The sequence below is a fragment of the Lygodium microphyllum genome, chromosome 4, assembly GCF_053477565.2.
Source record: "Lygodium microphyllum isolate KBCC chromosome 4, Lygodium_microphyllum_v1.1.10, whole genome shotgun sequence".
Taxonomy (NCBI): domain Eukaryota; kingdom Viridiplantae; phylum Streptophyta; class Polypodiopsida; order Schizaeales; family Lygodiaceae; genus Lygodium; species Lygodium microphyllum.
This window is the reverse complement of record NC_141138.1, coordinates 37,567,374-37,591,583: the sequence shown is the minus strand read 5'-3', so window position 1 is coordinate 37,591,583 and position 24,210 is coordinate 37,567,374. Positions and strand designations below refer to the sequence as shown.

At 40.8% G+C, this 24,210-nt stretch overlaps 1 protein-coding gene across 1 annotated transcript; it reads left to right on the top strand.

Moving 5' to 3' along the window:
* The first annotated feature begins 1,303 nt into the window (after positions 1 to 1,303).
* Positions 1,304 to 5,693, top strand: LOC148036948 (fe(II)/2-oxoglutarate-dependent dioxygenase 1-like). The gene is made up of 3 exons (XM_087675872.1): positions 1,304 to 2,157; positions 3,175 to 3,646; positions 5,213 to 5,693. The coding sequence occupies exons 1-3, from the start codon at positions 1,547 to 1,549 to the stop codon at positions 5,462 to 5,464; spliced, it is 1,335 nt and encodes a 444-aa protein (XP_087531998.1). The 5' UTR covers positions 1,304 to 1,546; the 3' UTR covers positions 5,465 to 5,693.
* The last annotated feature ends 18,517 nt before the right edge of the window (positions 5,694 to 24,210 follow it).

Genomic DNA, 24,210 nt, shown 5'->3' with positions numbered 1-24,210 from the left:
GGCTTGTGAATTTAAGAGAATTTTATCATTTTTACAGCGATAGAAGGATATTTAGGTATTCTGAAACTATAGAGGCATTTATAATGACTTCCCAAACTTTGAAATTATAGTTGGCACACATCTTACTACCTTCTTTCCTTACATTGAAAAGTAAAACATTTGTTGCCACTCTAAGGGCAAAGCCTTTTGAGAGAGTGGGGATGCATTATGTTTGTACTAAACATGAAAAGCTTGGTTATGGCTTCAAAACTAGTCAAACATACACTTATTTGTTCAATTTTGGTGGAAGTACTCATGAGATGTTGGATTTCAAGGCACTTATTGATACCTTCTTCAGACTCCTCTCAAATGGGAAACAAAACATTTGTTATCACAACTTGAAAACTATCATGAAATTTGAGGGTGGTACTAATGAGATGTTGGATTTTAACATACTTGTGATAGTTTGTCGAAAACGAATGTATGGGGGTTCTTCTATTTCAAATTGAGTATCTAGCGAATGTGTTATGCTACTTTCTTTGGTTTACTTTATATAACTTTCCTCAGCTTTCTTTCGATGACTTCCCTAATTGCTCCCTTACATAGGAGATTCTAAGGGAGTCTGCTCGTTGCCCCTTTTCCAAACAACATGACACACATTCCCTTCTCATTCCCGTGCAATCAAAGAATAGGATACTAAAGGTCATATCTGCTTTTATTGTAGCCTTGAGCATCAATGTGACTAAGAGCTTATTGACTCTAGGTTGTTAATTGCTAAAACAACTAGGAAATGCTTTTGAAACTTTTGCAAAAGTGTCATGAAACTCACAAAACTAACCATTCTTGTGTGTGCATGTTGAGAAAGGGATAGTGGGGAAGTGCTGTAGGTTTTAGCGTTGGTGGAAGAACAAACGGCATTAACAATCTTTTAGCGAGAAGACGGTAAGGCCGCTTTACAAGCATTACTAAGGCTAGACGCCAAGCCCAAGACTCGTGGATTTTGTCGCACAATTATGGTATTGTTAAGTTAATATGGACCTTGGCACATCGCATGTGACTCTTTACGTCAACTTGGGATTAAAGAACGACTAATGTGCGTGGTTCTCGAAGTTAAAGTAGGATAACGACGACGGAGAAGGATTCAAGGAAGGCTCTTATTGAAGTTACGTGATCAAGTCTAAAATCTTATTTTAATAGAATTATTGCCCTTTTCGGGTTCAGCTAGTCAGAATTAAAATGTGAACCAGGGTTGAGTTAAAAAGCATGGAGCCTTTTGCGTATAAAATTGAGAACGTGGGGCTCCTATAAATTCGAAGGAAGCCAGGAAGAGGGATATATAATCCTCATCGAGTAGAGGGATAATCACCAGCATCGTCATCGTCGCTGCTATGATCATATAACATAGCTGCTGCTGAGTCTGCGGTAGCAATAGTTGGTGAGGGGGTGTGTCGTTCAGTGGGGTGCTGCAATATAATAATCGTAGTGGGAGGAGCAGCAGCAATAGTAGTAATAAGAGCAGTGCTGGTGGTGCTCGTAGCTGCTGGTAGCTAGAGGGTTATATAGATTCATGGCAGTGACGCAGGAGAACGCGCTACGGCGCGCGCCAGCGGGGTTCTCGCCCAGCCATGCGGAGCTGCTGCCGTGCCTGAACTCGCCGGCGTTCAATGCGAGCGCGCTGGCGGCGCTGCTGCGCCACAGCTCCTTGAAGCTCAAGGACTTCGAGTGGACGGAGCAGGAGCGGCCGCTGGTGGCGCACGACGAGTTCCAGGCCGACGACCACCTGCCCGTGGTGGACATCGCACCGCTGCTGCTGCCGACGCCGGCGTCGGGCGCGGACACCGACGCCGCGGCCCGGCGTCGCCGCGCGTGCATCGCCTCCATCGCCGCGGCCTGCCAAGAGTGGGGGTTCTTCCAGGTCGTCAACCACGGCGTTCCGCCCCCCTTGGTCGCCCGCATGGACGCCCGCGCCCGCACCTTCTTCCGCCTCCCCCTTCCCGACAAACAGCGGGTCCTCCGCGACGCCTCCATGGGCAAGCCCATGGGTTTCATGTATGGCGGCGTGGGTACCAACCTGAAGACCGACTTTCCCTGGATGGAGTCCCTCCAGATACCCGCCCTTCCCTCGGGGATCCGCGACTACGCGTCTAAGATTTGGGAAGAGGGGAGTCATGAGTTCAGGTGAATACCTATCCCCCTCGCATCCCCCCCCCCCCCCTCCCCCCATCCTCCCCGTTGAAATCCTTATTGTGTAGGTAATTCTTTTAAAATGTAAAATGCGATTACGATCGGGTGAGCGCCTTGGTGGCTCTATCATTACTGGGGCGCTGCTGTTTTATTGCTGGAATCCAGCATATGCTGTCATCACTCATCTGAGCCCATTGTATTGCTCCTTGACTTATCGCCATGCTAGTGTTGTCCAAATTCGGTGCTGGCATTTGAAGTAGACACCAGCAACTCGCCCATATTAGTCTCGAGACTCATCCTGCGAGCCAATATTTTTAGAAAGAAACCTCGAGCGCGGCCCCCCTCCCCCGCGCGCAGCTGGTTTGTTTCTAAAAATATTGGCTCGTGATTCGTGAATCGCAGATTCGCATGTCCAAATTGGCCCTGTTAGTCGGCCAGATAATATTCGGTTCAAGTGTGACAATCACGAACGTCCGATGGGGACGTTTCCCTCCTCCGAGGGCACAGCTATGACCAAACAGTACAAAGAGCTGTTGCGCAATGAGCGCTGTTCTTATGCAATCCTAACAGGAGTACTGAGCATTCAGCACTGCCAGCTTCGCCAATCTTTTGAACGCTGAAATAAAGCTAAATTGCAGCAAGCTCAGAATCTTAATCGAGCTGTAAGCACTTTTTGTGATTGTCGAACAGCGCTCCGGGGATGCAGCTATTGACATGTGACATCGCTCCGGACGTGGATGATTTGGTCTTCTCCTTGTACATAAGTAGGGAGCTTTAAGCACTTTTTGCAATCCTAATCACGGGCCATAAAACTAAAGGCAAAGGCTTGAATTTGAAGTCTTGTAGAAGATTAATGTTATGCAGGGGTTGCGGGGTAAAATGGGGATTAATTTCGGGCCGTATTAAGGCGGGGAGAGCAGGGAGGCTGAAGCTTATAAAGTTGTGTAACTAAAGGGGTGTTTCCGGAAAGAGGAAGGATCTGATATATTGTGTGTGTGTGTTTGTGGACAGGGAGGCGGCGACGGAGTTCAGCGAGGCGATGAGGGGGCTGGCGATGAGGCTGCTGGATGCGCTGATGGAAGGGTTGCAGGGGCTGGAAAGTGATGGTGGGAATGATGATGATGATGATGAGGAGGAGGAGGAGGAGGAGGAGGAGGAGGAGGAGGCGATCGAGGGGAAGCAGGAGGTGGAGGAGGAGAGAGGAGGGTTGTATTGTAGTAGGAAATGGAAGAGCAAGTATGTATTCGGGGATGATGTGGTGAATAAGGGGGGAGAGAACTCGGTGCTGCGCTTCAACTGCTACCCGCCGTGCCCCCAGCCGGCGCTGACTCTGGGGCTGGGCACCCACTCCGACCCCCACGTCCTCACACTCCTCCACCAGGACGACGTGGGCGGCCTCCAGGTCCGCCGCAAGGACGGCCACTGGATCGCCGTGAAGCCGCGCCCGGACTCCTTCGTCGTCAACGTCGGCGACGTCCTTCAGGTACGAAGGAAAGCGCCGCCCGGCGCGCCCCCCCCCCCCCCCCCCCCCCCCCCCCCCAATACCGTTATTTCAGTTTTCTTTTTTTTTTCGTAATTCAGTTTCATTTTCTCTCTCTCTCTCTCTCTCTCTCTCTCTCCCCCACCCCCCTTGAACCTTCTCTCTCTCTCTCTCTCTCTCTCTCTCTCTCTCTCTCTCAAGTTTCAACAACGCCCCCTTCAACGTTTGCAGTGCTCGGTTCCCGTTCTCCAAATTTTGCTTGACCACGTTGTCTTGGAATATTCATTCCTCTTAACAACCCACCGCCCCCCACACACACACAACACACACACACACACGACCCACAAAACGGAAATTTTTTATTTAAAAATAAAAAATACTCCTGTTAGCAAATACAAAGACCCTTTAACTCACAATTTTGGACAATTTTTTAAATCAAATTACATGTATTTGCCATTTCTATAACTAAAATTTCTATAAAGCTCAAGGTCATAAACCCTTGGCAAGTTTTTCAAAGTATTTCTTAAAAATGTAAAGAAGTTTTGAAAGTATCCTTGGACAACTTTGCAACTCGTTTTTACATGAAACCTCACATGTGTCCCAAACATTGCCACCTTTCCAAAAACAAAAAGACAACATTTCATTCTCCCTTTATGAGGTTTGATGTCTCCAATATTCAAACAATGCTAAAGCTTTCCACATAATTATCAAAGTATGCTAAAGCTTCCCACATGATTGTCAAAGTCATTCCATGCACAAGTCCATGGACTTGAAATGGAAGACTTCAAAACTTACACATGAGATATCCTCACACAAGTCAAGTCTAGAGCATAAACCTCGCCATTTGAGAGTTGAAGAGGAGGGCTAGAGCAAAAGACTTGAGAGTGATTGATGAATTAGCACAAGGCACATCATAAGTACTAGCAATAGTTGACTCAATACCCCCTCTAAAGAGGATACTCCCTTTATCGCAAGAAGTTTTGACAAATATGTCGCCATCAATTATTACTATCCTTGCAACAAATGGACTTGCATAGGTAGAATTTACTTCTATCAATCATGTGAGCTCTAACTAACCTTTAATTTCACCTCGAAGGATTTTCTAGTTCAATAATATGAGAAACCCCTATACTTGAAGTCAAAATCCAAAATTGTTTCCCTCCATCCATTAAGACCTAGTTACTCAAGGGCACTCCCACCTTCGAATTTGGATAGAGTTAGCTTGGGAACTCTTCCAATAAAAAGTTAATACACATTACAAGGATTGCTTAATTTAACTCATGAAATGTGTGTTTTTCCTTTGTCAAGAAGAAATGTTGCGCTATACAAATTAAGGATGCTAATTAGATCTCATGCAACAATTGTTTTTATTGTGTGTTCAATATTATCGTTCTATCATTTTCTCTTGTTTGTGTACACAGGGGACCTTTTATTTGAGATTTTTCCTTTGTTTTTATCTTCACATAGCATTTGTCATTTGGATGCTACCAAAGAAATCCCATAATTCTATTTGTAGTGACAGTTCCCAAAATAATTTCTTGCTAATTTGTTGCATTTGTGTTTGAATAGGTATGGAGCAATGATGTCTACAAAAGTGTGGAGCACAGAGCAGTGTGCAATGTTGCTCAGACAAGATTGTCTATGGCTTTCTTTTTGAACCCTATGGATGATGCAATCATTTCTCCTTTGCCTATTGGAGAGAAACCACCCCTCTACAGGCCCTTTACATGGAAACAATATAGAGAGTGCATGTACTCCTATAGACTGAGGGGAAAGAGCAATTTACAATTTTTTAGATTGCATGATCCATCACATAACTAATTTGTGCGCCCATCATAATACATGCTCTATTGTAGGCACAAGTAATGATGTGCCACTCTCATGCAATTTGTAAACATGGATATCATATATAATACACATTTAGAGCTATGCCTCAAGGCCTAAGGCCTTTATGTTGAGCCTAAAGGAAAAAGAAAAGGCTTTCCTTATTAATATGAAATTGAGCACATGGCTTCATGTGATAAGAATTTGCATGATCTTAGTGTGCTTTTCTTTTGAGATCATTTATGGTCACTTCAATGCATTGGGCAAACAAGTTCATTATACTTTGTGAGGTTTAATCCAATAGAACATTCTACTATTAATTATATTCACACTTAGGTTTCATAGCACATAATGTCATATTCGTTTTTATAAAAGACTTATATACATTTGAAATGTGGCTCTTTTCCTTTTGTTTCTCTTCATGTCTTCATTGGAAGTAAAGCTACACTGTACCTTGTCATGGGACACCCCACAAGTTAGAATCTTCCTACAGCGAGTGCTAATGATGTCTTTTTTTCTCCTTTGCATTCATGGGCCAACAATTGAAAGGATGAAAAGTTAGGCTTTATGTGTGATGAGGAGGTGTAATATATTTATGTGCCCATTTTCTCTAAATGCCAAAGTACAATGTAGAAAGGCATGGGTCCTTTTAGTCATCTTGTAAATGGGCCATGTTGGTTTCTCTTTCATGTCAAAATTGTTGAAAGAAAAGATTGAGACTAGTGAAAACATGATAAGCTTTGGCATCTCTCTAATCTTTATGGTAGAGCACATGCCTTATATAAAGGATATTCCTTTTATGCTCTAGTGCCAGCAAGGCTCTTATATGGAAAGTCTATCATGTTCAACGTTATCCTTATTTATGTTTGTATACTTCTACAAGTTTGTTCATGTGGAAATGGTTGTTTGTAAAGCACTCTCCTAACTTTGTGGGGTTTGCTAAATGGATTTGCCTTTGAAAAAGACTAGAGATCTACTAATTGTATCATTAGGGAGAACCAATGTGGGTCTAGGAGTTCTAAGTAAATGCTTTCGATGATATTTTTTTGGCATAACATTTCAAAACAAAAATAATTACATGCACACTCCTCTTACTTTAGAAACGAATAAGCTTACTTATATATTCATATATGGAGAAGGTATTGAGAATGTGCTAAACCTAAGCATTCAGAGTATCATAATGTTATAGCTCATTGTTCAATAATGTGTGAAATGTCTTTAGGCTAGGGCTATGCAATTTACAAATTACAAAGGCAAGTCTCGTAGATTGCCCAAACATACTAATTTCAAGAGAGCAAACATAGGTCCATAGATTTTCAATCCTTCTTTTGTTACTTGAAAGACATCATAAGTGTCATTATCTCTTTAAAGCCCCTCCATGGATAGGGTTTGTAAAGGTTGAAAGCTACAAAAGAAACATAATATGTTAATAATAAACACTCCTAATAAAGAGCCTTTCCTTGGTAGTTATAACCGCTCGTGAATTTCGATGTATGTGTGAGGAGTCGCATGATGTTGGATAACATCACCATTTGATATGTCATTATGAGATCTTTGATGACAAAGGCTCATCGTAACCTAGAGTGTATACTATTGGTTATAATTCAACATGAAGGCATTCATGCCACTGGCATAATTGTAACAAATGTTGAGAAAACAAGATAATGCTTATGGAAAATACTTAATCAAATAACTCTTTCTATCTCACTACATCCTTTTGTGTTTGAAAATAAATAAGGGCATACCATGAGTAAGTGCTATATGTGTTGAAGTACTCTATCCTATCCGTAACAAGTTTGTTTCCATGTATTCAAATTAAACTTCAAATACATGGTCCTAGTATCCATGAATCTAGAGAAAAAGTGTGGATGCTCATTCATTAGCAACATGGGGCTTACCTTGAAGAATATTACTTAGAATATGGTAAGTAGGCCATGTGGTCATAATCAATTTATTGATTTTGACCAACTTAATATTTTCATGGACTTTGCATTATCCAAGTAACACAATTAAAGTGTAAATTTACATTTCAGGCATGATTAACAACCACCCCTTAAGCTCCATGAGAATAATAGAATAAAAGTTTTCTCATAGAGTTATCCCATTTGCTAAATCACTAAAAGTGGCAAATTTAGTTATGCATCTACATTAAGTGTTTAGAGTAACTTTTGAATTTTTATGCATTACCTTACAATCTTGTAAAAACTCTTGTCGTGTATGCAAAATTCTTATAATAACATGGCCATTGCATGGGCTATTTGCATTCCAATCTTGTTATGCTTGTGAAAAGGAGCATGAAGTGTTTAAGCAAGAAATAGGATATCCATTAAGAAACGTAAACTTGAGTTCTCATATCTTCAGGTATATTGTAATACATGAGAAATCTCACCAAGTAGGACACACACATGCACATGCGTTCGTGCACGTGTGTGCACACATGCACACACACATTCCACAAAGCAACATTTTTGGTTGTATACTAAGAAAGTTAAACCCAAGCTCTCAAGTCTTTAGGTATATTGTAATATATGATAGGTCTCACCAAGTAGGGGACACACACACACACACACACACACACACACAAAGAGGTCCTTGAAGCAATAGTCCAATATGAAGGGATTTATGGCTATGACTTTTGATCCATGAAATCAGTTTTTGGCAACACATACAAAGAACAAAACTAGTCACTATACTAGCTTTGCATAACATGGATTAAAAAAAAGTAAAAACGCATATGTATTACATAAGGATATACCGTTTAGCTCAACCACTCGAATGAAGTGAGTCATATGTTACTTTTTGTCTTCCCTTGTATATACTTTCACAAAGTGGGTTTACTCTTTAGCTAGTTTTTGGGTATGTGTGTGCACACATATAGAACTGAATATCCCTCAAGGCCTCCCAAAAAGCCAATGTCGAGCTCACTTTGATGCACCCTTGTTGCTTTATAATGCGGAGTAATGTGATGTTTACATCATCCCTCTATGTAAGGGGGGGCCGGGGGACATTACTTGGCAGGGTTTGGATGAAGAGGAAGTAAATCCTTTTCATCATCATTTGAGAAGGAAGTATGATGATGTATCCCCTATTGGGATAGTATCTTATACATAAATTTAACAAATATAACTATATTTTGAGAAATTTGAAGAGGATTTATTTCTATTTCCTTCTTTCAAAGAACTAAGAAGGATTTTTCTCAAGGTGAACAAGTTCTAGGTTGAAGCGAACCCGCCTTTTCCCCGAACCCTGCGAGTACTGGGGCTTACTATCTCTAGCCAAAATCATGTCAAGAAACTTACATGGGCGAATTTATAGATTTAAACTTTTTGCTAGGAGTTGGCGTAAGTTCAGAGAACAAAATTGATCCATACGGAAAGATCAACGTACAAGGAAATTCGGCCAGGTGTGAATACCGTTTCCTCAAAAAGAGGAAAGAAGTTGGGACATGTAACGTGTGTGACACCATAGTAATATGATATATATATATATATATATAGCAAACCCGGTGCGTGGTCGCGGCGGAAGGAAATTGGGAGTGGAGTCGAGCAGGGAGTTGGGGGTGATACAAACTGGCAAAGCATGGAATTGGGATATAAACTGGCGAGTTTTGGACACGCGGCCCGCGGGGAAGGGGGCTGTGGTGCGGGAACTTGGAGACTAGCATGAATCGGGATAAAAATACAATTTCTTTTGCTCCGTGGAAGCAGTTTTCATGAATGGTTGGTATCCGGACTGATGGAAGTTGCTTATACGACTGTCCTGCCCCTCCCCTCCCCTCCCCCCTCTCTCTCTCTCTCTCTCTCTCGGTCAGATTGCGACCTGCGCCCCATACCTCATGCAAAGAGAGAGAGAGAGAGAGCTGGCTGACTCTCTCTCCCCCCCCCCCCCCCCCCCCGCCTTCCGTTGCGTGTATGAGGGTGTGAGTCGTTATCAACCAGCCTTGGAAAGCATCATCCCCACATAAGCCATAGCATGCCATTAACGTGCAATCGCATCCTTTTCTGCCCCCCACGTGTCGCCCTTCCATACGCCCTCCGTCATTCCATTCACTCATTCACACCTCCATTCCTTCAAATAAGTTTGGTACTTTTGACTTTCAAAACTCTAAAGCCTCCAAAGGCATGGGCTAAAGGTGAAGGTCCTCTCTCCTCTCGTCCAAGATTCTTATTCCTCGATTACCAAAACACTCCCCCACCCCTTCCCACCTTGAATGTCAAGCTCCAACCTAGAGAATGCATTTTCTTGTGTTCCTCCCCCCCCCAAATGCCCCCATGTCACCCGTTCCATGCATAGAAAGGAAAGCTTTCAAACTTTTCCCTTGGGCCCCCGAACCGGAATTTTTAATCTCACCTGCATAATCCTCACATGATCTCGTTTGGCATGTCGAAGTGGAAAGCTACCTCTTTGCAAATAATTTTCTTTCATTTGACCACCAAACATTATTTTGTTCATGCACATTCAAAAGATCCCCCAAAGCTTTTTCCTTTCCCAATAGCCTTTCTAAATGCTTTAAACATGAGAGTTTTAAACTCCATGGATTTTGGCTTTCAGAGTTAAGCTATTTGATGCCTCTCACATCATCAACCAACAATTTGCACTTGCCCTTCTTCTTTTCAGAGTCAAAGTGGGGTTGTGAATGTTAACTAATGCCAATAATTTTGTTTTCTAGTTCACATCTAAGATCACATAGTTGTACTTGCAATTGGAATAACCCACAAGAAATCTAATCACAAGGTCTTCATTAACATGAAATCCTTAATGATAAGTGTCTGGATAACATTTTGACCACGTAAAGGATGCAACGGTTACGTCTTCTTCTTTACTGGGATTTGGTGGTGTAAATGTTTACGACTCTTCGATATATTTCCAATTATATAAAAAGGTTACATCTTCTCTAATGTAGCCATTATAAAGATGCTATGTTTAAGTATCATGTATAGTGGAATGCACGATGAAAGCAAAAATATGTTGGAGGCTCTATGTGGCAGATTGAAAACCTCAATAATTTATACATGTAATAATGTAATGGGACTTTTTGTTGTTCCTTTCAATACTAGTCAATCTCCTGCTAAAAAAGCTTATACTTTATTTTTCCCTTTTGAAAGAATGTTGGCTTGGCCCAACAATGGTGAATTGGCTTGAGAGGACTAATGACTCAATACTTGTTGAAAGTAAACTGCTAGTTCTAAAGACTTTTTCATTGGTATGGTATTACTCAAGTGCTCATAGATTAAAGTGTTGATCTTTCTTTGTGGCTAGTACATTTGGTTGAATGTAGTAGAGTATTGACCTTTACAAACATCCATTGAATCTTTATGCTTAAATTTTGAATGTTGACCATGTTACGTATAGTTGTACACACCATTATTGTGTACACCATTATTGTTGGGCCCTTACATTTCACTTCCAAGGTCACATCATGCATACAAGGCTTAAAATACCATATTGAGTCGTGACTTGGTTAAACACACACTCGTACTTGAAGCGAGATTAGAGTAAAAAATATTAGCAATGCTTTATAAGAAACATCAATGTGGCTATAGGGTCTTAGATTAATACATCTTTAAATAATTTCTCAATTCTCATAAATAGCACATGTCAATCTATAGTGATGTAGAAAACATACACATTGGTTTTCTACCTGCTTATCATAATTAGAAACATGACAACACCAAAACGAAGCATAAAAGAAGTTGAGGTTTGAAATTGAAAACCTAGATGACTTGCCTATGCTCAATTGATCCTTTGATAATACATAATTTTTATCTTCGTGATATCAAGTATTTTGGATGACTACTCTCAAATTAAGGTGTCATTATCGAGTCTATTGGGATAATAATGTAGGTCATACTAATAACACATTTACATCCCTATAACTAGAATCACAACCTGAAACTCAGGTTTCTAACCCCATAAAAGAAACTTTACTGCTCTCTTTAACACAAAAGTTAACTGGCACTTTCAAACACTAACGGGCTACCTTAACATACTTTGAGCAAGGCCACCACCATAACCTTGGGAACTACTTGGAAGACAACTTAGTTTCTAACCTTCCATAGAATCTATAGTGTTAGCCCCCTAACTATATGCCAAACTAGTAGCAAAGCAAGATTCATATACCCTTTTTGCTCCAAGAAAAACTTTCCTCCACATTAGGAGACCATGTATTGAGCTTTATCAAACCATCCTTAGATTCTCTTCCAAAAAAATTTTATGAACTATGTGCCCAGAACAAATGAAGAACCATTTCTTTTTCAAAATTACAAAATGGACGTATAGAAGGAACCATGTTCCATTTACCTAATTCATGAATTGGCACTTTATTCATATATAATTTCCAACATAAGAAACTGATTCTAGGTAAATATGTAAACTTCCATGCTTTTTCACTCATTTTTGGAGTGATGAGTGTCAAGATTGTGGGAGAGAAGGAAGGAGTCTCGCTTGAAGCTTTCTTGCTTGCACAATGGGGGAAGACACACAAGGGTGGAGGCTGAAAACAGTTTTCCTCTTCTTAGTTGTGTAAGCCAAAAAAGAACTCTAGTACAAAGAAATAGAAGAACCCTATATATGGGTCTAAAACCAAACTCAACTAACTAAGGTGGCATACTAACTGAGCCACGAACTAGAGTAGATAAGGATAGCTATCATGTAGCTATTATTCATGGGCGGTGTACCAACCGCGTCTGCAACTGACAAGTCGGTGACATAAATATACAATGGTCACCCTGGCGTATCACGAGTGGAGCTCGATATCTCAACACTCCCCCTCGAGCTCAATCCCAATTCCTGCACACCAAGCAGGTCTCTGAACTTGCGCAGCTTCTCTGCGCCCAATGCCTTCGTGAATATGTCAGCTACCTGATCCTCTGTGCTGACATAAACTAGATCAATAAGACCTAGTAAAACCCTCTCTCGCACATAGTGATAATGCACCTCAATGTGCTTTGTTCTAGCATGATAGACTGGGTTATTTGCCAAGTGTATACTACTCATGTTGTCACAATAAATGACAACTGGCCCATCTGTAGACTGATGCATATCATAAAGTAGCTTATGCAACCAAGCTACCTCACATGCAGCCATTGCTGCACCCCTGTACTCAGCCTCTGTGCTCGACAAGGCAACTGTAGGCTGTTTCTTGCTGCTCCAAGTGACTGCAGCACTCCCAAAAGAGAATACATATCCACTGGTAGATCGTCTATCAGAAATACTACCAGCCCAATCAGCATCAGTGTATCCATGCAACTGTATTTGAACCCCAGTCTCATAAAATAGTCCATACTGCAATGTGGACTTCACATACCTAAGTATGCGTCTAGCCGCATCCAAATGTGGTTTCCTTGGAGCCTGCATAAACTGACTTACCAATCCAACAGCATAGCTCAAATCTGGCCTGGTAATAGTCATATAAATCAAACTTCCTACTATGCGTCTGTACATAGTAGGGTCTTCTAGAAGCTCACCTGCATCTGTGCTCAGCTTCACATTTTGCTCCAAAGGAACTGAAATAGGCTTACAGCCTGTCATCCCATATTTGGACAGCATGTCCAATCCATACTGCCTCTGCAAGAGCTGTATCCCACTTGGTGATCTAATCACCTCAATGCCCAAGAAATAACGCAGCTCTCCCAAATCCTTCATCTCAAACTTCTGCTTCAATAGCATTTTCACATGAAGGATATCTTCATCACTGTCACCTGTCATAATCAAATCATCAACATAAATGACAAGCAGCATAATACCTTTCTCTGTTTTTCTCACATAAAGTGAGAAATCTGCCTTGGAAATCTGAAAGCCAATAGTGACAAGATACTGTCCTATCTTGTCAGACCATGCTCTAGGTGCTTGCTTCAAGCCATACAAGGCTTTCTTCAACCTGCAAACAAACTCAGGATGAACAGCATGCACATAACCTGGTGGCTGCTCCATATAGACCTCTTCTTGCAAATCACCATGCAAGAAGGCATTCTTTACATCCATCTGATGTAAAGACCATCCCTTTGATGCAGCCATAGCAATGACTGCTCTTACGGTTGCCATCCTTGCAACCGGACTAAATGTTTCTTCATAGTCAATGCCATATGTTTGTGCATACCCCTTGACTACTAATCTTGCCTTGTATCTGTTCACAGAACCATCATCATTGTGCTTCACCTTATAAACCCACTTACAGCCAATTGCATTCTTACCTTTAGGCAAAGGTACTAACTCCCATGTAGAATTTGCTTCCAAGGCATCCATTTCTTCATCCATGGCTTTCTCCCATTTTTCTTTTCCCATGGCTTGCTCAAAAGATGTGGGTTCTGGTTCCTGTATCACTTTGACCATATATGCATAGTGAATGGCTGTAAATCCATCATATTTTAGCCTATCCACAGGATACCTAGCTCTTGTAGACCTGCGCAAAGTAGGTTCACTCCCAGGTGCTCTCAAAACATCCCTGGTCTTCCTTACTCCAGGTGTAACAATAGAAGGAATACCCAACTCATCATCAATGCTCTGTTCTGATCCACTGGATTCACCATCCACATAAGAGTGACCTGCATTCACATCAAACATGGGCTGATCAACCTTCTCTTTTCCTTTTCGTGATACCTGCATACCACTATCTGCATTGCTTTGAGAAGATTCTCCTGATCTCAATCTGCCTGTCCATGGCGAAGAATGTGAACCACTGCTAGAGGACGCTCCAGGTCCACTAATATTTTGTGACTGCTGCTGTGAATTCTGTGTAGCATTACCATTTTGTGCATCTTCATCATCAATCACATTTACTGGTTTATACCAGCTACTCATCTCATCAAAAACAACATCTCTGCTCACTGTAAACTTACGAGTAGAAGGGTTATAGCATCTATACCCTTTTTGCTGCAGAGAGTAACCAATAAAGATGCACTTCTCAGCTTTTGGATCCAACTTGGATCTCAGCTCATCTGGCACATGTACATAGGCAATGCAACCAAAAATTTTCAAATGAGAAATATCTGGTTTCCTACCAGTATACCTCTCCTCTGGAGTCATTCCATGTATTGCTGCAGTGGGAGTCCTGTTCATTATGTAGACTGCTGTAGCAACTACTTCAGCCCAATAAAAATCTGGCAAGTCTTTTTCATTGAGCATGGCACGAGATACCTCTCCAATATGCCTGTTTTTCCTTTCTGCAATTCCATTTTGTTGTGGGGTATAACTGCATGAATATTGCTGCTTTATGCCATGCTCCTGCAAGAACTTTGCAAACTCATTTGAGAGGTACTCTCCCCCTCCATCTGACCTTAGGCATTTTATCTGCAAGCCTGTTTCTTTTTCAACCATAGCTTTAAGAGTTTTGAAATGCCCAAAAACTTCACTTTTCTTTTTCATAAAATACACCCAAACTTTTCTGCTATAGTCATCAATAAAACTGACAAAATAATGACAGCCTCCAAGAGATGCAGCTTTAGTTGTCCACACATCAGAGTGAATTAATTCCAATGGCTTCTCACTCTCTTGAACATGTCTAGGAAATGGTTTCCTTGCCTGTTTTCCAAACTAACAGGCTTCACATACCTTATGCATTTCTGCAACCTTGAATTTGGGCAATCCTGCAACAATATTTTGGGCCTGCATTGATTTAAGTCGCTGTACATTAACATGACCAATGCGTTTATGCCAGATATCAATATCTGCAACTACACCGGTCCCATGTGCAAACATTGCTGCACTCAATTCAGACATGTCTACATCCAATGTAAACATTCTGCCCTTCTTCTTTCCTTTTGCTATCAAGCGACCTTTATTTTTCATATCCTCAACAAAGCATCCATGAGGATTAAATCTGACCTGCAAGCCCTGTTCAACCATTTGACCAACTGAAACCAGATTCTTGGTGATATTCGGGACATGAAATACATCGGACAGGTATTTCTTTTTCCCACCCTGCATAGACAAGGAAAATTTTCCAATCTGCACAATAGGATGTGCAGTATCATCACCAGTCTCCACAAATCCTGGTTTTTCCATTTTCCTTGCATCCTCCATCCACTCTGCATGACCTGTCATGTGGTTTGATGCACCTGAGTCAACATACCATACATCATTGCTTTCTTCTGCACTTGTCATAGAATTGTTCATGTGCTGCACCATGAACAAATGCTCATTTCTGTCATCACCCTGTCTACTAGAAGATGCATAATTCCCTTGTTGCAGTTTTCCATTCATGATGTCATTCTGCTTTTTATAGCAGTCTTTAGCCATATGACCCATTTTACCACAGTAGTAGCATTCAACATTACTGTTTGCATTTTGGCCTCTTTGCCATCCACCACGACCTCTTTGGCTCCCCCTGCCTCTAGAGTTATCATGTCCTCCTCCATAGGACTGGTTTTCTTGAGTTTGCTGCATATTCTGATTTCTGCCACGGCCTCCAAATCGGCCTCCTCTACCTCTGCCTCTACCTCTTCCAGCATTTGAGTAGAAGACAGCTTCTTTTGAAGTTCCTCCTGAAGAAGATGCACCACCATTTCTCTGTTCCTCAGAAATTAGAAGAGCAATCAACTCCTCAAAATCAGGAAATCTTTCACGAACTGAAATGGATGTCCGAAACTGTGCATAATCCTTTCCTAGACCATTCAAGGTCACGGAAACTAAATCATCATCTTCCACTGGTGACCCAATGGAAGCAAGTGCATCTGCAATCTTCTTCACCTTCATGTGGTAGTCGTTGATGCTCATACTTTCTCTTTGCACATTATGCAACTCTTGCTTGAGCTGCATTTTCCTGGCTTGCGTATTTGTGCTATACATTTTTGACAAAGTATCCCATGCCTCCTTTGGCGTACTTGCATCCTGAATATGCACAATCATAGAGTCTGAAATACTGATAGACAGCCAATACATAACTTTCCTGGCTCTCTCATGCCATGTTTTAAATGCCTGCATTTGTTGTTGATTGGGAACATCAGGAAGAACTGGTTCTTCTTCATTTCCTGCAACAAATTCCCAATATCCTTTTCCCATAAGGAAATTCGTCATTCTAAACTTCCATGCCTAGAAGTTGTTCTTGTCAAGCTTTTCAGTGACAATCTGTGAAAGAGAATCAGACGCCATTACAGAATACTGCAAGAAATTCTGTCACTGAAAAAAACACAGCTTCACCCTCACAAGGGCAAATCTGCAAAACTGGCGAAAGTGGTATTTGACCACACAGTCACTTCCTAGTGACGATTTTGCATAAACAGGAACCAAGGATGATTCTGAAACTCCCAATGTCTCTGCGCACAAGCATACGATGCAATTTCTACAGTAACTTTTCACCGACCTGTAGAACAGTGGTCGCACAGCATAAAACTGAGCCTTTTCTTGAGTGCGTGCAGAAAACTTTCGTCTGCAAAACAGGCCCCGAAATGGCCTCAAATCAAAAAAACAAGGTCGCCAAGGGCTAAAGCCCTTTCCCGCAGCATATACTGCCCTCTTGCTTCACCGCGAAGGGCGTCTCAACCTGAGACAATGCACTCCTGCAATTTCCGGCTGTGCTACCTGCAAAGATCTGCTCCCAAAACAGGAAATGAAAGCAACACTGCTCCTCTTACCAGACCACCGCGAGCTTGGCTTGCTTTCTTGAGCTCCTTACCACGAACAAGGCTCTGATACCATGTCAAGATTGTGGAGAGAAGGAAGGAGTCTTGCTTGAAGCTTTCTTGCTTGCACAATGGGGGAAGACACACAAGGGTGGAGGCTGAAAACAGTTTTCCTCTTCTTAGTTGTGTAAGCCAAAAAAGAACTCTAGTACAAAGAAATAGAAGAACCCTATATATGGGTCTAAAACCAAACTCAACTAACTAAGGTGGCATACTAACTGAGCCACGAACTAGAGTAGATAAGGATAGCTATCATGTAGCTATTATTCATGGGCGGTGTACCAACCGCGTCTGCAACTGACAAGTCGGTGACATAAATATACAACGGTCACCCTGGCGTATCACGAGTGGAGCTCGATATCTCAACAATGAGACCTTCAAATGCCTAGCTTACCTACTCTAGTACTCCTTTGTTGCCTTAAAGTAAGCAAGAAAGGGAGTCTTTGGTTTGCTTTGGTTTGAGCTTATGTACAGGGGTATAATTACCTTTTTAATAGACTACATATGACTTGTAATAAGGCAAGATTATGTGGGCCGATCTTCCCCATTCTTTATTAGACCTAATCATCTGGTCACATCTAGCAATACTCTTCTTGATGTGGTTCATACATCTCTCTCAAATTTTTGAATGGTATCCAATCCAACTTCTCCTTATTCTATACATTGGCTCGTTGTTAGAGCATTTTTGATTGAAAGCCTACTGCAGGGGTAAGAGGCAACAACGTGAAGAGAGTAAGATGGAAGAGGGCTTGGAATCAGGAGAGGTGGATGGGGTTAGAGAAGAGTTTTAGGGTTTCGGGAATGGATTGAAGAACTCCAACTTCAAGCACCGATCAAGATCATGTAAACCTTCAATCACTTGGAATGCATTACCATAGGCTTCCTTGTTTCTTAACACCCATTCATGTAAACAATTGTTAATCCACTTTGCTTAAGTCAGACACAATATAGATCGGAGATTAGGCAAGACTATGTTCAAAGACGATGTTTTTAAGGCAACAGGATTTGAACTGACTTCAAGTGGTATGATTTGAGATTTCAGCCCAAGGGAATCAAATATTATAGCCAATGATTTGGAAGATAAAAAATGCTTCTTATATCAAGAGGAATTAGCTAGATGAAGAAGAATAACTGGTTGCTGTAGGTATTGGACTCGTTATGGCTGAAAATATCAATCCTAATTCAGCCCAAAATGTCTTCAAGGAACACCTTTGATGGTAGCTCAAGTTTCTGTAGTATAAGAATGCTTAGAACATCCAGTTGCAAGTACAAAACTCCTTGTAAAATTCAATAGAATAAGAAATGATATTGCTGCCCACAAGATGACTGTGTGGATTGCCTATGTCAGTCCAAACATATCACATAAATTATCCAAAAAACCACTTTGATCTGCTACTCAAATTAGCCCTGTAATAAACACCATGTAATAAGAAACATAGAGCAGATAGAATGCTTATAGAAGCATAGAGGTGGATAGTAATCTTCCTACCCTATTTGTGGCTGCCTATATCAGCCCAAGCATTTAAAAGGACAAGCAAGATAGCTTCTTTGAGTCCTCATCAACAATACTAGTGCAATGTCAGTTTGCACTAAGAATTCAATACATCCAATGTCAATAACAGAACCACATTTGATGATAATTTCTTCAAGAATTATAGATGAGAGATGTAGCCCGAATATTCCTTGCAAGAGGCTGCCTATTTCAGCCCAAAAAAGAAATATATAAACCCTTTAAGAAGTTTCTCAAAGCCTCCTCTCTTTAATGAGATCCAATCATAGCTCATAGGTGCGTTACCAAGTCAAGAATCCATTAAGAATTGATTGTGAATAGAAGAGAGAATAAGAGTGTGAGTTGCTATCAATCAAATCACAAATTTGGACAGCCAATTTTAGTCTTCATTTAATCCATAAACAAAGCAAGAAGTTCATTTGATCAATCTCTTAGCAAGAGCATTGATGTCCAACATGTAGGTAAGCTCCCAAGTCAAGAATTACCCTTGATGTGACAATATTAGATGAGAATGCAAGAAGATGAGCTTCAGCCCACCAAAGTACAGTTTTGGGCAACCAATAGTTGCCCTCATTCAACTCTTGAAGTACTCAAGAAAGTAGGATTGATGCCTCTCTTGGCATGAGAGATCAAACTCAACATATAGATGAATACAGAAGTCAAGAATAAACCTTCTTCAAGAATGATAAGAGACCCTGCAAGTATGGGCTACTGCCCTTAAATACAAAGTTAAGCCCTCTTTTGGGTAGCCACTTGTGGCGTCATTCACAACCAATGCATGTGCAAAAGAAGCACTTACTTGTCAAGTGGTGGAGAGTAATCATTGTCTTCCTCTTCCTTCATGGTTTGCATGCCTTCTTCACCCTTGTGTGGTGCTTTATGAGCTTTCCTCCTCCCCATCCATGATGCGCCCTGTTTGAGCCTAGGAACAACCCAAAAATCTTAGTGTGAATTGCAATTCTTCTCTTCTTTTACTAATGAGAAATATCTAGACCCTATAAGTCGCACATAACTCATATACTATGTCATATGAAGCAAACCTAGGTGACTTTGTGGACTTGAGGGGTTATTGGCAAGATAGACATCATGAGAGACCTTGATCCTTCAAGTCATCTAAGTTCTTAGATCCATAGATACCATGTTTTATGCCTCATGACTTAAAGGACTTGTTGCAACAAAAAGCAAAATATAAAAGACAAGCGAGTTTGGATAAAAGATCTCATAGCCTATCCCGATTGCGGGGATGATTCACACAAACAGTGAGAAACTGTATTGCCTTTGTATTGTCTTTACTTCGAACCCAAACATGTGAAGAACCATCATCCAAGGCTTTTGTTTCCAGCCTTGATTTTGAAATATAGGGCTGCCCCAAAATCACATGATAACTACATGAATCCTGCACAAAGAAATGATATTTGTCCCTAACATTTCCAGTAGTCACAGGTACATTCAGACAAGCTGCATAAAGATCCCCTGATAAATTGTTTGCTGCCTGCATGCGCCATCCCGGATCTACATCAATTGGCCATCCTCCATCCTTATACGAGTTGCATGCCATAACATTGATTTTGGAACCATGATCGAAGAGATCTATGCAAGGCATCTCTCTTTCTCCCACTTTAACAATTGTCTTTGTTGTAGCCCAATGCATTCATGAATAATGAATGCTTGGAATACAATGAGCATCTTCTTTTTCACGTGCTTGTTGATGGACATCCCTATTATACATAGCCTTCTCTCTATGCTTAGTGCTATCCATAATACCATTTTCAGCCACAAGCTTGTTGTCTACACTTCCATTTAACCCATTTCCAAAACAGCATTGCATGCATCATCATGCTCCCTCTCAAGATGTTTCTCTATATCTTTGTCAACTTGCATCAATGCTTGCAAAACTTCACCACCAAACTGTCTTTTTTGTTTCAACATATCAATGATTGCATCATGAAATTCAAGCTTTTCGATTCCAAGAACTTGATTAAGTGTGAATTCCACTCTATTGCCAAGTATGCGATCTTCCAAGACTTTTTAAAGGTTTGTGGCAGTCTCAAGATCTGATTGTAACCTGTAAGTGGGCTGCTTGTCCCTTTTCTTCCCTTCTTACATATTCTCTTGGGATGCATCCTCCATAACATGCTCAGGTATGGCTTTTTCAGCCTCTTTCTATTGCTCCATTTTACTTCATGTTATGCGTTTCTATGGACCTGAAGAGGAAGGACCAGTAGTGTCATCATCTCTTCTTCTCTTTTCTTCCACAAGAGCTTCTTGATTATGAACCTCAACCAAATAATCATAGGCCAAAAATGAATCCACTGGTGCACTCCATCCTGTTCTTCCTCGTATACTCTGACTTGTATCAGCCAATTCAGACTTTGCTGTTTTTCCCTTTTCCATGCAATCCAATGCTTGTATCCAAATATGAGATTTTGCTTTAGTCATGCCTCCATTACGAGCTTCATCAGTCCTTTCAATTCTCAACCCATATGTGGCTGCATCTATGGCAACAAATTCTATCCTTGCAGCCATATCTTCCAACCTCTTCTGCATGCCATCAATTCCAAAGTTTGGCTGGATTGGAAGACTACTTTGTGTTGCATGTATTTTTCCATCTTTCTAAGAGACTAACCTTTTTGCTTCCACTTCACGATAGGCTGTACAACCTCGCTTTTCATGTTGTAAATTGTCACACCAAATGCATCTCTTCTTGTATCCTTCTCTATACGGCCTTTGGGGACCCATCTCTTCTACCTTGACATCCAATTTTTTGACCTTTGCATTGATTTATGTCAAATTTAGCCTCAAATCATGCATGCCTTTGATTAATTCCTCCACATCATCACCTTTAAGAGCCATACCAACAAGTATATCTGGTTGTTCCATCATAGCTATAGGCGCCTTGGTGCTACAATTTCAGTCCCCTTCTTAGCACTAGCAGGTGTGGTGGTTGTACCCCATCTCAATTTCATCCACTCTCTCTTTACTAGCATATGCACTGCTTTAGTTACATTAGCCCACTCTGATTTTAGCCTCATTTCAGAAGTGGTATCTTGTAAATGATAAGTCAACTTCTCCTACAAGGCAGAATCTACAGCCTTAAAAAACAAATTGATTTTTTGACTCTCCAATGATTGTTGCTCATCGACATCTAATTGTGCATACCAACTTTCAAATTCACAAAGCAAAGCTGTAGCAACCAACCCTTTATTGGGCTTTTCAATCCAATCTATAAATGTCTTTTTAGTTACCAATCCTGCATCTTCCAAGAAAAACTCTCCTCTCAAAGCTTTATTAAAAGCTGCCCAATCAGCATCTCTTCTATGTAACTCATTAATCCGATCGTGCAAAGCATGCATGGCCAAATGGGAGAAATACCGACTCCATGCATTCTATGGTATCCCATGAAACATCTTTTCTTCATACAGATGAATGAAGGCCGATACATTTTGACCTTTAAACTACTTCAACTCTTGTCCCACTGCTTGCAATACATTTACAACTAAGGAATCAAAACTTTCTACTTCTTGCCAAGTTTGCTTTGGTTTGAGCTTATATATAGGGGTATCATTACCTTTTTAATAGACTATATATGACTTGTAATAAGGCAAGATGATGTGGGCCAATCTTCTCCATTCTTTATTAGACCTAATCATCTAGTCACATCTAACAATACCCTTCTTGATCTACTCTATACATCTCTCTCAAATTTTTGAATGGTATCCAATCCAACTTCTCCTTATTCTATACATTGGCTCGTTGTCAAAGCGTTTTCAGTCAAAAGCCTACTCGGGGGCAAGAGGCAACAGGGTGAAGAGAGTAAGTGTCAAGATTGTGGGAGAGAAGGAAGGAGTCTCACTTGTAGCTTTCTCACTTGCACAATGGGGGAATACACACTAAGGTGGAGGCTGAAAAAAGTTTTCCTCTTCTTAGTTGTGTAAGCCAAAAAGAACTCTAGTACAGAGAAATAGAAGAACCCTATATATGGGTCTCAAAACCAAACTCAACTAAGTAAGGTGGCATACTAACTGAGCCACGAACTAGAGTAGATAAGGATAGCTGTCATCTAGCTATTATTCATGGGCGGTGTACCAACCGCATCTGCAGCTAACAAGTCGGTGACATAAATGCACAACTGTCACCCTGGCATATCAGGAGTGGAGCTTGATATCTCAACACTAAGATGGAAGAGGGCTTGGAATTAGGAGAGGTGGATGGGGTTAGAGATGAGTTTTAGGGTTTCGGGAATGAATTGAAGAACTCCACTTCAAGCACTGATCAAGATCATGTAAGCCTTCAATTACTTGGAATGCATTCCCATAGGCTTCCTTGTTTCTTAACACCCATTCATGTAAACAATTGTTAATCCACTTTTCTTAAGTCAGACACAATATAGATCGGAGATTAGGCAAGACTATGTTCAAAGATGATGTTTTTAAGGCAACAAGATTTGAACTGACTTCAAGTGGTATGATTTGAGATTTCAGCCCAAGGGAATCAAATATTATAGCCAATGATTTGGAAGATAAAAAATGCTTCTTATATCAAGAGGAATTAGCTAGATGAAGAAGAATAACTGGTTGCTGTAGGTATTGGACTCATAATGGCTGAAAATATCAGTCCTAATTTAGCCCAAAATGTCTTCAAGGAACACCTTTGATGGTAGCTCAAGTTTTTGTAGTATAAAAATGCATAGAGCATCCAATTGCAAGTACAAAACTCCTTGTAAAATTCAATAGAATAAGAAATGGTCTTTCTGCCCACAAGATGACTGTGTGGATTGCCTATATCAATCCAAACATATCACATAAATTATCCAAGACAACACTTTGATGTGCTACTCAAATCATCCCTGTAATAAAGACCATGTAATAAGCAACATAGAGCAGATAGAATGCTTATAGAAGCATAGAGGTGGATAGTAATCTTCCTGCCCTTTCTTGCCCTATGTGTGGCTGCCTATATCAGCCCAAGCATTTAAAAGGACAAGCAAGATAGCTTCTTTGAGTCCTCATCAATAATACTAGTGCAATGTCAGCTTGCACTAAGAATTCAACACATCCAATGTCAAATAACAAAACCAAATTTGATGATAATTTCTTCAAGAATTATATATGAGAGATGTAGTGCCTATTTCAGCCCAAAAAAGAAATATATAAACCCTTCAATAAGTTTCTCAAAGCCTCCTCTCTTCAATGAGATCCAATCACAGCTCATAGGTGTATTACCAAGTCAAGAATCCATTAAGAATTGATTGTGAATAGAAGAGAGAATAAGAGTATGAGTTGCTGTCAGTCAAGTCACAAATTTGGACAGCCAAGTTTAGTCTTCATTTAATCCATAAACAAAGCAAGAAGTGGATTTGATCAAACTCTTAGCAAGAGCCTTTATGTCCAACATGTAGGTAAGGTAGCAGCCCTCATTCAACTCTTGAAGTACTCAAGAAAGTAGATTTGATGCCTCTCTTGGCATGAGAGATCAAACTCAGCATATAGATGAATACAAAAGTTAAGAGTAAACCTTCTTCAAGAATGATAAGAGCCCCTGCAAGTATGGGCTACTGCCCTTAAATACACAGTTAAGCCCTCTTTTGGGCAACCACTTGTGGCTTCATTCACAGC